The sequence below is a fragment of the Dermacentor andersoni genome, chromosome 3 (assembly GCF_023375885.2).
Source record: "Dermacentor andersoni chromosome 3, qqDerAnde1_hic_scaffold, whole genome shotgun sequence".
NCBI classification, from domain to species: Eukaryota; Metazoa; Arthropoda; class Arachnida; order Ixodida; family Ixodidae; genus Dermacentor; species Dermacentor andersoni.
This window is the reverse complement of record NC_092816.1, coordinates 128759727-128775633: the sequence shown is the minus strand read 5'-3', so window position 1 is coordinate 128775633 and position 15907 is coordinate 128759727. Positions and strand designations below refer to the sequence as shown.

General features: G+C 45.7%; 1 protein-coding gene across 1 annotated transcript; it reads left to right on the top strand.

The window, feature by feature from the left end:
- The first annotated feature begins 3160 nt into the window (after positions 1-3160).
- Positions 3161-11916, top strand: LOC126525233 (glutathione S-transferase 1-like). The gene is made up of 5 exons (XM_050173268.3): positions 3161-3468; positions 5271-5329; positions 7164-7305; positions 9317-9487; positions 11565-11916. The coding sequence occupies exons 1-5, from the start codon at positions 3328-3330 to the stop codon at positions 11700-11702; spliced, it is 651 nt and encodes a 216-aa protein (XP_050029225.2). The 5' UTR covers positions 3161-3327; the 3' UTR covers positions 11703-11916.
- The last annotated feature ends 3991 nt before the right edge of the window (positions 11917-15907 follow it).

The window sequence follows — 15907 nt, the reverse complement described above, 5'->3', positions numbered from 1 at the left end:
ACTATCTTTCCAGCGTAATTCTCGCATTCTAGTCTTGCGCGTGGTAAGCAGCACTTGTCTACAGCAGTCATAGCAATGTGCCCTTCGCGAGGCCTGTGGCATAGTGCCGGAGCAATCCTGTGGTTGAATGTTCCAGTGTTCTGGACCGCTTCATCAGAATGTCAGAGAGATAAATATTAGAGGCCTTTAAGCATTATGCAAGAAAACATTCCTAAGCACGAGTTACTTAAGTACGCCCTTACACAAAAACATTGCATCTTGTCTTTTCTTGCGTAATACACAGCTAAGGACCCAGTTAATACGACAGGAAAACGCTCTTGCTTTGGCACGTGACGGTTATTTATTTAAAGCCTTCTTTATAGCGACCACTCAATGTTTCGATTTCAGAGAGCAACTACTGGGGACAGTAGGTTTGTAAACACAGCTGCTCATGTAATAACATTAAATCGTGACGCGAGTGCCGGTGTGCGAGATTCAATGTTCCTTCTTGTTTTTGATCATCTGTACGTACACACATACCACGCGATGTCATCGACGTCTTTATTTGATCGCTCAGCAGCGACAATTTTTGGCACATGGGACTCGCCGCCTTGTTAGACGTGGTTGATCCGTTTAAGCGTAGGTATCTTCAAACCAAGCGGCTTTCCCATGTCGTCACCCTGCTTGGAGGACTACTTTGTTCTCAGCAGCTGCCGAGATTCGACGACCACGTCCATGCTAGCGAAGTTTTGGAAACAGTTGGCTTGCCCGTAGGCAAAATCTTATTTTGTTTTACAGACCAAGCAAGTAAGAGTGCCTGGTGTTATAATGAACATCTTGAGCAAGAAAATTCGACCTTTCTGCCGAATTTTTTTAGGGCGAACCAGAGGTAAGGGCAAAATCTTTTTTTTTAAGACCGAATTGAGGTGAAGAAATATGGCTGCTCTTCAGCGCCGTCCACGTTTTGCGCCCAGTGGCGCGCACGCACTCTGTAGACTTTTGCGAAAGAGTGCTATCGCGGAGAAAGTTGTATTTTACTATAACCAGCCCTGAATGTGTTCGGAAGACGCCGACGACGGAGTATGCATGTTACATTGTTCCGCACTCGCCTTTCGCTTGCTGGCAGTGCAGTACAATCAACGCAGATAGTGCGGAAAATCTTAACGGCCACGACAAAAACAGCTGCATCGACACGAAGAGCATCACACCTCTACTAACAACCGAGGAACACTGGGAGTTCGGCAATAAAGGGCTGGGTTGTGGGTTGAGTGAGAGTACGTGGAAGGAGCGTAGTAGCCAACACGACCTGATTACTTAGCGCCGTTGTGGTTATGCTCATAGCTGTTTACGAACCAACCCCGTTGATATCAATCTCGCGAAGTGCTGGTCTTCTTTGCAGTTTCGAGCTTGCTATTGAGTGAAAACGGATAATAAATGTGTGTTAAGCCGTTTCTGCGTTTATTTTCGTTGTATACTCTATGTATGTCCACATAAATCTATCGCAACGTGTTTTGTTGCGCGATATTATATATCTTAGCAGTTCTGTGTGTTGGGCGTGTGGGTACGCGAACTTTGATCAGTTGTCTTGCAGAACAAAAGAGATCTGTTCGTTTGAGGCTTTCCCCATAATCTTCAAGCCTGTATGTTGTGTTTTGGTCACTGGTTTTTCACGTTCAATGCGTTTACACGAACCCGGCGCTGCTCGAGGCATAGAGTTTCCTTGGAAAATTATAGCGCGAACCGTGTCGCCAGTGTCCGCGGGGGCTGTAAACATCGTGATTCATCCTGCACGTTAATGATGGGAAGTACGTGGATCTGACTCAACTTCGCTGTTCCAGCCTCGAACGGCTTTCCGACATTAAAAAAAAATTCATTTCCAACCAAATGCTGTGTTATAAAACGAACGATATCGCAATATTCTTTCTTGACCGCAGAGTCTCATTGCCTTTTGGGTTAAGAAATTAGAGCATTGCTTCAAAATTCAAGCCGAAACAGAAGGATGAAGCACAGCAATTAAAGCCGCGTAAACGTTTTACGAAACAAGCATGAAGATCAGACAATGGCCTGCACCGAATATTATGGACATGCTGGCTGACCCATCGCCGCACCAGAGCTCCCTCTACTTATTTTTGTAGTAAGCTCCATGTTTCGAACTGTCTGACGCTCAGCGTACCCCTGAATATTTCTCACACTGTAAAAAAAAAACGAAAGGAATGACACATGACAGCAGCCAGTTTCACTGTAAAAAACAATTTGCGCTTATAATTAACACTAGAATAAGCTACATAATGCGCAACTTTAAGGAAGTGCCATGGAGCTGGAATTGAACTAGATGGCTCGCCAAGCTAAGCGTATTTCTACATGCGGTTCATTCGCTTGAAAACTGAAAACTCGCTTAAAACCTGGTAGAAGAAACAATTTTAAATAATTTTGTTACGTTAACTTCATGTGCGGGAAGTTTTTTTATTACGTGTTAACAGTGCTAGATAATTAAAATGAGCGTTGCGGCTAAATTCGTTGATGCGTTTATGGAACGTTGCTTTTTGTGCCATAAAGGTGCTGAAACGGCGCTTCTTTTCTAAAATATTTTTTGCGTTACAGGCACAATAGACCTCAGTGCACCTCTCACGTTCATGCGTTACGCACCTGGGATTAAAACTCACATTCGATCACCTTCCACAAACAAATGTATTATGTGCGCGCGCGTGCCGGCATTCTTGCGTGCACACGTGCGTTTTCGTGAGCGTGCATGCATGTGTATTTGGGCGTGCCTTCGTGTCTGTTTCAAAACTACTTGCGGATGATTAGAAATCCAGTAGCGCTACCATCACTATGTCGATCTCACTGGGAGTGGGCACGTTCACTAAACGGTGTGCGACCTCCCGGATACGGGGCCCACTTCAAGCTTTATCCGTTCGAGCACCCTCCGAACTATGGAAACTTGGACAATGTGGCTCGCTCCAAATGCCTCGGGATCGACGCCTCGCACGTGTGCCTGTTATCGGCACACCAATATCAGTTTCCCGCCTACCGCCCACCGCTGCCGCAGTTTCCTACTTTTACGCGAGCGTCGGCGAAGCGAAGTTCAGCTCTTCGCCAATACGTTCGTCGGCTCGCTATCGCGCGCAGAGAGAAAGAAAGTTTGCCCACGTGTTTTACGTGTAGCTGCGCTCAAGGCCTTTCAGTAACACCCCCCTCTACAGTGGCGCCGCGCTTCGCGAAAGCTGTCTACACGGCCGTTTGTGCAGCTGTCAGCTATAAAGTGCGCCCCACTGCCCGGTCGCCCTCTGTGCCATTCTCGGTCCATTAAGCCAAGGAGCAACCCGCCGTAGACGATTCCCAGCCGCCATGCCCGTAACTCTGTACAACTTGCCAGGCAGCCCGCCCTGTGGCTTCGTGCGCTGTGTGGCCAAGCACGTAGGCGTCGAAATGAAAATCAAGAACCTGGACATGGCAAACAAGGAACACCTCGGTGATGAATACCTCAAGGTGAGTGAACATTTCAAGACTCATTTCATTTTTTTTCAATGCTTTATATCTTTTAATTTATCATTATTCTACTAGGCAGGAAAAGTCCTTTTAGTTTTAGCTTGTCATTACACAGTAGTACTAGGGCTTATTTCACCTGGGAAGAACGTGTACGCTTTTGCAGAAAGTTCGCCGACTACGCTTATCCTTGAACTTCTGCCACCGAATCTTTATTTTGTGTTCGAATAACTTGTGATTACTCATTTTGTGTAATTTTGGCGCAGTTCGTGATTGAACCCAGTATTGAGCTTAAGGAAATTGTTTCGTGCTGTCGTTGTTATTCCGTATCTCTGTTCTCGCTAGATAGTCCCGTGGTATTTTTTAGTTGTTTCATAGTGGTGTTAACTCCTGTGTTCTTTTGTTTTTACTGAGGCACGCTGATTCCACCCAAGTGTTCAGTAACCCATTTCTCGTGGCGCGCCATGGTTTGAATTCGGCCTTGAGCGAGAATCCAAGAAAGAAAGAAGCAGAGAGAAGGAAGCGTTGCTTGCGCAAGCGTGCAGCCACTGGCGTTGTTTACGTCTCGGGTGTCGTTCTCGGACTGCCACGGAGGCTATTTTTATGCGTTAGCCAAGTTGCCTTTATCTAATCTTATCCAGTTCCCGCTAACGTACACGCCCGCGATGAGTTCAATAAACTGAGCAAGCAGTAAGCGCGTTATCTGCATATTCCTGGCTCTTGCTTTTCGCGTGTATTTGCTCTATTCTTCTCCCCGATTATATGTACTCTTAGGCTGAAACGTTCTTAGCAAATGCATAACGATATTGAGTAGCACCTTAAGAGCCGAACATGCTAGCAATAAATCCGAAGCCCTCAACTGCACCGTATCTCATGGGATGTGCTGCTTCAAGACGTTAAACGTTATCGCATTTAACGGACTACTAGCGCAACTCAGTCGGGAGTACCTATATTTGGAACTTGCCACAGCCTGAAATCACAATGAGCACGTAGGAACAGGGAATAAATGTTACGCCCTAATCCTGCGTCGTAGGGGCGTTGTAAAGAAAGTCGCGCTACACAGGGGAGCGTTTCTAATCAGGTGAAGTTACCGAACCAATGCCAGTGATTTCATTCTACATGACCACTTTAAATTTTAACGGGTAGCTGGTCTTTTAAGAAAAGTGCCTTCAGTTGTCAACATATATGTGGGCGGTAACATTTGTAATTATGCGGTTACTAATGTAATTAATTTAGTTACAGAATGAATTGTCTAGTCTTTTTATTGTAAACTGTGCCCAGCTGTGCAGTAATATGTGTAGTGGCATAATTCAAATGTCCTGCAGGCTTTTTCTAGATGTTCGAATTTAAAAAAAAGAACCCAATGTATACTCATGCGGCCAGTGTGCTGGCTCGTGTGGATAATTTAAATACTCAGCTCAATGTGATGTCCATTGTTTGTGTTGAATGGACTATACTAAAGATAAGTTTAATGAGCAGCTTTCAATTGGGGGGGAAAAGAGGATGAATGTGGTAATTTAACACTGGCCATATGTAACGTTATCTTGTGCTTATGGAAATGCAATAAAGTGTTCAGGGGTGTAGGTTGTAGTGCCTGTTGTTACATAATTTTGAGCATAAGTGTCCTGCGAACACACTAGGAAACGGCAAGGCAAGAGAGAGCAGAGTTTAGATCTTCATCTTATTCGTTCCATCCTCTCGGCTTCGTTTATTTCCCATTCTGTTTGCCGGTGCTCTCTTGCTCAGAATAGGTGGTATGAAGGTTATGATTTTTAGGGTTCCAACTGACATTGTTTCCTTCCCAGGTCAACCCTTTCCACAAAGTACCTGCCATTGACGACGACGGCTTCGTTGTTTACGAAAGGTAAAGCAGTGGTGTTTTCGAGTCACTGGTCGTACACGTAATTGTTCGCTTACATTTATTGCGGCTTAGTGACATAGTGCAGCTTCATGACTGTGTTTGTTACCAGTGCGTTTGACATCGTGAAGTTGCCTACAGGGTGATCTCGACACCTATGTGACGCTTTCTTGACGTCTGACCACGACCACTATGGACATCATATCATGTTCGATTGAAGCTATAATAATTTGACTGCAGGAAAAAAAGAAAGGAAACGCATACAATTTCAATAACATTTTGGCCTATTAGGTAGCATGGGATCATTCTGAATAGACAAATATGCGGCCGGTGAACTTAATTGCTCAATGTTCTTTCAGTCTAATGCATCGGAAGGCATACGAGCATGGTGAGATGCCATACAATAGTTCGCAAATATTTTTACCTATCAAAAAAATTTCGAATTACCTAAACGCCATTATGCAAAAAAGAGGTGAGGCTTGCAGACAGGACACAAGAGTAGAGAAGTGGACAACACGACACGGCGTTCGTGTTGTCCACTTCTCTACCCTTGTATCGTGTCTGCACGCCTCACCTCTTTTTTGCATATTGAATCCTTACCAACTAGCTCAGCTTTCTGTCGTTCTAACTAAAAGCACACGACTGACTTCGAATGAAGGGTATGAAAACATAATCTTGTAGAAATAGCAGAGATTCCACCAGATTTTTTTTTTTTTTTTCAGGTGCCGTATGTAAGGTTTGGTTGAATCAGCACTCCTCTCACTCGCTCAAAGTTCACACGTGTAAAAGTGTAATCGTATCTCTCTATATTCAAAAACGTTTACTTTTGCGAAATCACTTCTGCGGAAAAGCGCAAGGTGCTGGAAGGTTCATGAAATGGACACTTTTCCTCCCCCCAACTGTATAGTGTGCATAACCTACTAATGCTCGCGGATACACCCTGGCGTATCCGCGTGTCTGTGTCACGTGAGATATTCGAGATAATGTGCTCCTCATTAGCCAGATTTTTTTAGCCAACTAGGCAGGCGCTTGTATTAGTTCGTAACGTTCTCCGACTTCCGCGGTGCTGGCATGCTAATATAAAACAAATTCTTAGGCACGGGAGAGACTCATTATCGGCGAGACAATTTGCAGTTAACAATGACTTTCTGTGAAGAGATCACTGAATTGCTTATCTATTATGTTATGATATTCAAAGGCCGTCAAGGAAATCCGAAGTTTGCAGAGAACTACATAAGATATTGAAATCTTTGCACGCCTTAGGCAGTTCGCGTTTAGTTGTCTTCTTTTTGGTGTATTGCACCTCGAGATGGGTAGATTTTCTAGTTTTTTCAAGATTTGTTATCCTGTACGCTATTCTGGTATTCTGGATATTTTCGAAGGAAGGAAGGAAAAAGTGGAGGAGGAAAGGCAGGGAGGTTAACCAGTTTAGGTTAACCGGTTTGCTACCCTACACATGGGAGAGGGATGGGGGATAGATATAAAACCATCAATCCTGACTGTGCCATCTGAACCTTCTTAAGTTGCAGTAAATGCCCGAAATCTTAAGATAACTGTCTAGGCTTTTTTGTTTCGTGCAGTAGTGATAGCCGTAGCTGGATTGTTTCGGAGCTGAGCTCTGACGACTTTGATATCATTGAGATAAGGCAGAAGCTTGTCTGCGCAAGAAAATTTCGCTACAGCAACGTGTGAACGCTGACGGTAGGAGAAAGGCTATTTCGAACAAAATAGTAATAAAAAAAAAAGGCGCTTAGTTATATTGTGGCAGAAGCTTACTCATCCTGCCTATTGGACATCTTAAACCGTGCAGTCGCTCAAATCAGTCGTTCTCCTCTCGCAGCATAGCGATCGCCTACTATCTCCTGCGCAAGTGCGCCCCAAATTCTGAGCTTTACCCCGAAGACGTCAAAGCACGGACCCGCGTCGACCAGGCCCTCGCCGCCCTTTCCGGTACTATCCATCCCCAGGCAGCGGCCTTCTTCGTAAGTTCGCATTTTGTCCTTTCATATTTCGTGCATAAACGCTTCCATGTTGGGTATTTTGTTGTTGATAATGGTTCTAAAGTTCTCCTGCATAGTTCTGAGATGACACACACGAAGAAAACACGAAGACGGACAGGACTTCAGCAGGCGTCCATGTGCATATTGCACGTGCGTTAGCACTCCTTCTATTTCGATAGGTGACAAGGAAATTGCAGTGTTAAATCTACATAATATCGGTAAGCAGCAGAAATTCTAAATGAGCATTCATGCTTCACGCTTTCTTTCCTTCTGTTCTTTGTATACATGTAGACAGTGTGTTCTCTGAAGGTCAGTGAAACAGTCAATTGGTTCACTTTCTTGTGCATCATCGTTATTTCTTCGTCTGTCTTCTGTTTGAACGATGCAGCGCCGCTTAGCATCAATGGTCAATTTGCTCTAATTAGTCGTAAATGTCAACAGCAGTTAGTCGAAGGTTGTGATACTTGTTGAGCCACCCACTAAGACCCTCAACAGGGCAGATGTTTCTGCACTTGCTCCTTTAACAGACGGTCAATTTATGTGTGGTTTATTCGCCCGCTTGCCTTTTCTAGAAACATGCGGCACATTGCAGTGCTGCAAAACAGCTGTGCAAAAAGCTTTCACGTGTGATTATATACTATCGTAACGGCCGTTCAGCTGTTTCCGTCCAATTGACTCATTGTGAACCGATTCGTGAAAAAGAATGTCTCCATGAAACCTCGTAGTTACAGCGCAATGTTACAGTGAAATAGGGTGGGGCGGGGGGGCGGCGGCTCCAAATGCGGCAAACAAGAAACGCCGATTGCAAGTGTACGCTTGTTATGTACTCGCATAGACTGCACAGCTGCACCAGAAAGGTATTTAACATTTTCCGCTAGGCGATTCCATACTTCCACCTCAAAGCAGCGCAGAACTAGCTACGCGGAGCTTGACGGATTGGCTTGTAAACTGAGCCCCAAATTACGCGTCTACCAACAGTACATTCTTCCGCCCAATTTCTGTTCCAGCAGCAAACGAAATTTAATCTACAGAAGTCTGTGGTTAACACCTGAACTTACAAGCTTCTTTCCAGCTTCGAAAAAAAGTACCGAGTAGGTTTTAATTTCGAAGGGGTTGTTTTAGCCGTCTATTTACAATAGCGCATATCTCGCTATACCTAGTAATACGTGCGAGCTGTAGTAAGATTTCGAAAAGTAGCGAGAAAATAAACTGAGTGTAGGTATAAAGCCAATCAAGGTGCCTATATTGAGTAGTACTGGTGCAAGAGAAATTGATTTGAACATAACAGCCTACTTGAGCGACAATAAGTGAAGACCCAATTTCCAGAAAAAAAATGTTTCTTTCGAACGCTTTCATATTTTTGAATGATCCACTTTGAGTACAGTAATGCAAGTACACTGAAAAACGTCAAGTATAGCAGTTACAAAATTGCCACTTTCGAGTAGATGCACGACTGCTTTTTTTTTTTTTTTTGGGTGCCAATGTTTAACGGTCGCTGTTTAAACTTTGCCTACAGATAAGTCATAACATCCAGATTACTTCGTTTGTTGTAAATTATGCAACATCAAATTCTTCCACGACGAATGCTCTAGTCTTTTCGAGCACTTTAATTTCCAATAATTTATGCTTTCTTTACTTTATTAAGTACAAGTAATTTCCGCTGTGTTGTGCTTTTGTCAATGTTTCTATGCTTCTTATATCACTTTAATGTAGTGTTTTTTAGCTTTGCTTGATTAGCAAAGCTATAACCAGATAGCTGATTACTATTTCTTGGATGACCTTGTATTCATTTGAGTCGCACGATATTGGCAAAACTGTGGGAACTGCTAGACCTCTCGTGGTTGCACGAAACTCTGCAACTACGAGGCACCATGTGTTGCGTGAACTGCATGGCGATATCGTCATGGTTATGAATACTTTGCGCCACAAGCACTTTCTTTATTTTATTTTTTTACCACCGCGAATTTATTGTTGCCACTAACTTTCCCTCTAGCGCCCTCGCTTCTTTCTCAAGACAAAGGCCAGTGCTGAAGAAGTGACAGCTTACGAAGAAAATGTTGTCAAAGGTATCCAGAACCTCGTCCGGGATGGAAACTACGCCGTCGGCAACAAGCTCACCCTTGCCGATCTTGCAATTGTCTCGCACCTCGTTCTGGCTCTCGAGGTAAGAACGCGAAGGTTTCTTTAGGATTCGTTTGTTTCAATCAAGTTTCTCCCTTTACGTAGTTAGAATGACTATCTGCGTAGTTCCTTTTACTTGTAGTTTTGACTGGCATTCACTTTTCAAGGCAAAATATTGCTGCTTTAGAACAGCCTTTGTTTGCCATTCAGAAAGCATTACGATATTTAACATAGAAAATAGTCTAACTTTGTCAGCCCGTTATTCAGTTCCTTCGCTCGTTACTCAAATAGCCGTACAGCCTACTTAATTCATTGCCACATTTTGAGCAACAGAGAGGGCAGGCTTCATAGCAAAACATTCAGGTTAACCAACGCTAGCCATGGTTGACAACCCTGTAATGGCGCAAGAGGCAAACGGATGGAACGAGAATGAAAGCGCACATATTTAATAAAGAGTACGAACTTTACCCGTATAGCAGGCACGTAATCAGTATGTTTGCATAGGCCCGTGCAACTCGGCAGCAGGAGTGGCACAGACATAGCCTTCCGCGGAGAGTTAGGTTGGAAACACTGGCATGGAGTTCTGAAAACGCATGGATGTCATAGTCATCAAGCACTCTGAATATCATTTCCCTTTCAGTGCGAAAGTGCGCATGGACAAGCGCAAAGTAGTCTCTGAAAGAAATTGCAGGTATATCGCCGTTCCGAGGCCCTATATGCGAGGTTGCAAGTTCACACGGTGCCTTGCATGGCATTTGTGTGTTAGTTGTCTTGTTTGGACGCGCCTTCTTATGGTTTACTATTGATTGTAACTTGCATTTTCTTCTAGTATTTGAACCCACTCCTTTAACAGTCTCAAGTGGGACTAACAGTATATGCAATTAAATAAATTAACAACTTTGCACTTCTGCCTGATTCAGTATTCAGTTTGTATTTTCTGTGCTATTTGATCTTTGTTTACGGTAGTTCTAACACTTGGCAGCTTGTTCGGTGTTCGCACGCAGCCACTTTGACGTTTCTAAACTTAATTCAGGAACATAATTTTATTTTTATTTCATCTGTTTTGTATCGAAAATTCGGTTTTACTTGTGTGTTTGTAGTACAAAAATAAATGGGTCACAAGCTGTGATACGTATTTTATTATTCATTCTCGCCGATGGAATTAATAATAATGCTATTGCTTAGGACATTCTGTAGATATCAGAGTACACTCTGGCAAAAGAGTGCCAACATTACCGCATGTCTACTCGGCGTATATTTTATACTATCATGCACGAGGCAGCGGATCTGTGCTCATTTACCAGCTATTCGCTAAGGCAATTCCTATCGCGTCTACGCGCGTAGTTAGCCAATAGTGTCCAAATACGTAATGTACCTTCATCGCTAGCTGCGCCAGTAAGCTCCCGTTGACATCTGCACTATCCAGTGCAAACATCCAGTATTAGCTGAAAGCTACTGATTGCAACAATTAGAACAGATTTCCGGCTTTCTCCGTTCACTCTATTGCTTGTTACTTTATTTGTGCAATTCTAAACATTTAGCGTGACGTTGTTGCATGCCCATAGTCTGTTAAGTGCCGCTTTGCTCATCTTGAAATGAACAGTCAATGACTTAATGATTCGCGTGTGTTTACCATCGACCACGTTTTAAGGACGTTTTGGATTAGTGTTTCAAACACTCCCCGTCACCCTGTGAAGGTTACTGCGGCTTTTCAGACAGACTGCGAATTTCGTATGCAACGGTAAAAATTTGTGTGAGTTCTTTCTTTTGCTGTTTTCTTCATGAGCAAGAACTTTTATTCCTAAGCGCCTTCGTTTTAATTTTTTTGCTCTCCTTTCTCTTTCCTTAACATCTCACCAAATAGGAGGTCTACTTGGTGAGGAGGATACATAGGAGGTCCCGATACAGTCTTTGACTATGGGACCTCCTTATGTATACTACGCTCATGTAATTATCTGTACTTTTACTAATAAATTATGAGAATTCTTATGAAAACTTAAAAAGACTAGCTCAGTCCGGCGATTTAGCCCTTGTTTCTGTTACATTATATTTCTGCCTTTCCCAGTCTCTTTTCCACATTCCTATTGCAATAACCATTTGCTCTGCTTGCGTAATTTCAGATCGACTGTGTCGACCATGCCAAGTACCCGAAGCTTGTCAGCTACTACGAACGCATGAAGTCGGAACTGCCTTATTTCGAGGAAATCTATGGACCTGCTATCTGCTACGTTAAGCAGCACTGGGCTTCGCTTCAGTAAACTATGAAACTTACGCTAACCAACTAATAAACGAGAATGTTCATGTCGCGACTGAAAAGCCGTCCTTAAACGGTACAATGAAAACCACGTTGCTTGAAAGCTTTCTTCTTTGGGCTTACTTCGATAGTGCCTTGTGACTCCCATTGCGCACAAGCAGAAAGACCGCTGCTTGTCCTTTATTTTTAAAATAAATGTTTCTCCTCCTCCTCTCCCATTACGGAAGCCTTTCTTGAGTAGAACAGGCATGCAGCTAAGGCAGTTTGCGGTGTTCTAACTTCAAAAGCATTGTTTCGCCACTTCAACCACTTCGCGTGGTGTATGTTTAGTGCGAAAGCATTACTAGCCTACCAACGCGGATTTCGCCTGTCTGTTTGAAGCCTCTTCATAAAGCCTCTTGCGAAGAAGCTGTTCCCGCGCGTTTCGTGAACACAGCCTCTCGTTCTGTGCCCGCGAAGCGGCCAGCTCCCTCAATTTTTCTTGGCCAAGGCTCATTGGATCTGTCGAGCGCGACGTCATTGAAATCTACTGCTGTCCCTATAAAACCAGCACGCGTGTCACGCAGATTAATCACCCCTTCCTTGCGCTTCACCTTGTGTGGGAGCACGCCCGCACGTGTATGTGCGAAATAAACATGGAAAGTGAATCCCTGAAGTACGACAGATTGCACAAGCGTGCGAAGTGCACTGCCGAAACGGATGAACGAGAAGCCCGACTAGCTGCGGACGCTGCTATTCAGAATTTCCGGGAAAAGGGGCTGTCTCCCGATATTCCGTTGTTGACACAGCCAAAGCATCTGAATTTTTGTACCTAAAGTCTATCGCGGCAACTTGGGTTCAATGGTTATGGGACACTGGGTACGTGCCGATCCTTAATGAACCTCATTCACGCAAGCTTTGGTCAATGGATTTTTGCCGCTCTTGAATAAACCACTTACATGCCAGCTTGGGTCGCTGTGCAAGTGCCGGTCTAAAATGAACCTGTTTCGCACCAACCGGGGTCAATAGATCTACGCCAGTCTTCAGTGAACCTTTTTTAACACCGACTTAGGTCACTAGGTACGTGTCTCTGTGCGCGTGCCGATCTTCAATGAACCACTCTACGCCAATTCCTTCCGCTTCCTTGGCTACAACTTTTGTCAATGTGGAACTTGGTAACGACCGCACAGCAATGAAGCTGCAGCGCACACCGACGTCACAACGCGGAGACTCTAAGGTCGGCACTCTATGCCGGCGCCTGAGTGCCGACGCTGATAGACGATGGGAATAAAGATTGGTGGCGCGTGCTCAATTCGCAAGCAAAGCAGGTCCAGTTGCGTTCTAGAAGGCTGCTTCGCTGGTCCTTTTGTTCTGGCGCTCGCCTGCGACCCCTCGCTTCCCGCCTTTGTTGCCCCCGACGACGTGATAATCGCGGCACCAACAAGGACCAGTTCAGCGTCGCCAGCTATACCAAGCGCCGCCTGCAGCCATGGACCAACTTGAAGAACAGGGGCGTCCACCAAAGGTTGACGACCCTTCACATTTGTAAATGTGGCTCTACCGTCCGAACAGCCAAACTGGGGTTCGCGCAGGTAGATGCACAACTACACGTAAATATCGTGTCGTCGCAGCTATGGCGGTACCTGCTTCTCAAGCGATAAATTCCCCGCAGACGCCTTCTATGGTCTTTACCTTCCACCACCAGACCAGAAAATGTACTATGACCTCAGCATCGCCTTCTTTCGACATTTTTGACGTACCAATTCCCCTTCAATTACCCAGCAAGCCATAGTCTCAACGGCTGACGCTTCTCAAAGAGCGGCTTACCCTACGTCGTCCTCTTCGCCATTGGCGCCTCGTCAGAGCTGCAACACTGTTCGCAAATCTTCCGCCGCGCCTACACCACTGGAGACACTGTGGGGAGACAAAAACTTGGGAGTCGCTTAAGCTTTGCCTTTAAGAGTAAAACGTGATAGCATTAGTGGTTCCCTGTCTGCTTCTCACGCTTCCTGGCAACTGCAGATTATGCAACCGTAACCTTTACCAGGAAGCGCTTCCGGCGAACGCTGTGCACGGAGGCGAACTTTCCTGTTCTTTTTTTCCTTCCGCCCAGGTGCTGGCGCGGATGGTAGAAATGCGCCGCGCCGCGCCATGATCGGTTGTAAGCGTGTGGTGTGCGTTGCTCTGTGATCGATTGAAATGTTGCGCGTTCTGCGCTGATTCGTAGACATGTTTCGCTCACAGTCAACGAGCACCCTTAACGCCGCGCATGGCGTGCTCACTGGGCAACGGGGCCCTTACTAACGCTTTGATACGACAGCTGTGCCTCCCGCGTCTCGTTTGTCCCGCGACGTGAAACAACTTCCCGCCCCACCAACTACACAACCGGTGAGTCCTCTACTTCTCAGCAACGATACCTTGCATCCACGCCGGAGCGCACCAATGCGCTGCCGTGCGCCTGCCACGAGTTACATTGCCTTCCCAATCCAAGCCGTGGAGATGATACAGTCGCGAGCCGTGCATTGGCCGCTGGCGAGACGCATATCAATGCAACTGTTCCGAGTGAGATCCTGCGGCAACACTGCAGTGAGACTAGTCCGCCAACTGTCACTTGCACTGCGTTTCGTTTCCTAGCTACGCCGGTGTCCTTCACGTAGTACTCTCCTCTTCTACCCCCCCTCGCAGTGCACGTTCACTTTCTCGGCTTGCACGCCCGAAGACACTGCCTTGAAGCTTTCCGACACACATTGCGCCGTCCATGTACGCTAGAAATTTACGGAGTGCAGGTTGTACTAATAACTGTAATCTTTCTAAAGTTGTATTATGCAGTGTGCAAATTAGCGTAACAGTGCGTCGTGGGCACGGACACGCAAAGCCAACGCGCAGACATTTGAGATGTGCGGTAGCCAACTAAGATTGCTGGAGAGAGTGAAGCGAAGTTATTTGGACTTTTAAGCATCTGTAATTGTTCTGACCCAACGAAAGAAATGAAACAAGGCCATTTCACACTTCCACACAGTACTCCAGACATTACACTTAATGCTTCTGGAAAGTAGCCGCTAATTTAAAGTACCGCTTTTAGAGCGCAGCTCTTTGGCGTCCGTTCCTGGGTTTCGCGTCGTCGTCGGCGTTGTCGTCGGCCTCGTAACCAGCTCCGCCCCCCTTTCATCCCCCCAGCGCTAGCAGCGACCGACTGATACCGCTGGATGCCGCTGACGCCGCTAGAGAGTCAAGATAACGTGACTGCATAGAACACCGTCGCCGCCATGCAGAAAGAGGAGGAAAGGGTCCCCCCCCCTGTTCTTGTGTGGCGGATAGGGTGCTCTTCAGTTGCCGACGCGCCGGTTATTTCACGTAGGCCCCGGCACGTCGACGAATACGTGACCACCTTCCCACGGCTAGACCTGGTTCTTAGCGCTGCGGAAGCGAGGGTATCATATTGTTTGTGTCGGCATCGGCGGCGTTGTCCCTGAAACCAACTCCGCAGCTGGGGTTGACTCACTATCGGCGTCAGCGGCATCAGTCAGTCGCTGCTATCTCTTCCCTCCTCCCTTTATCGTGTTGTCCGCTTGCTGCGCGCGCTTCTGCCCCCATCGTTTGCCGCTGGGTGTACACGCCGCCCCCCTCCCCCCTCTTCCTGCGAGTCTCCGGTTGTCAAAGCGCCGGCTCGAACTTAATTCCTTTCTTCGCTCCTCCTCCAATGCAACCCCTGTGCGGTGGCAATCAGAGAGCCAGATCGGTGGGACGTCGTGCACTTCCTGCAACTCGCATTAACCGTCCATCGATCCACACCGATGTTAGTAGTGGGGGACTTTAATGTTGACATAAAGACAAACAGCAATTTCCTAACACTTATGCGGGAGAACATCCCGTTCCTCTCGCTCGTAACGCGTCCCACGGCTGTGACAACCTCGCGAGGCACTTGTATAGATCTCGTCTTCGAGAATCAAGCATTGGTGTACCAAGTCGAACATATATCAGTCTATTTCTCCGACCACAAAGCTTCCTTCATGACTGTCAAGAACTGTTAGTGGAGTCTTTGTTAAAGGAATACGTGTGAAAAATAAACAAAAAAATTCTGTGATAGCGCATACATGTGTTGCTCGATTTCTTTGCCTCAATCTATCGAAAAGGTGAAACAGCTTATTTGCTGCGCTCAAATTTCGCATTAGGAAGTAACGTAATCGTCGGTAATTTTTTTGTTAGTTTATCCACTGAATTCTATTCAAT

What these genes read in the sequence shown, in the direction of transcription:
- LOC126525233 (XM_050173268.3), top strand. Translation starts at nt 3,328, where the DNA reads ATGCCCGTAACTCTGTACAACTTGCCAGGCAGCCCGCCCTGTGGCTTC. An exon ending in TCGGTGATGAATACCTCAAG is followed by an intron (nt 3,469 to 5,270) that starts GTGAGTGAACAT and finishes TTTCCTTCCCAG; the next exon opens with GTCAACCCTTTCCACAAAGT. An exon ending in CCCAGGCAGCGGCCTTCTTC is followed by an intron (nt 7,306 to 9,316) that starts GTAAGTTCGCAT and finishes CTTTCCCTCTAG; the next exon opens with CGCCCTCGCTTCTTTCTCAA.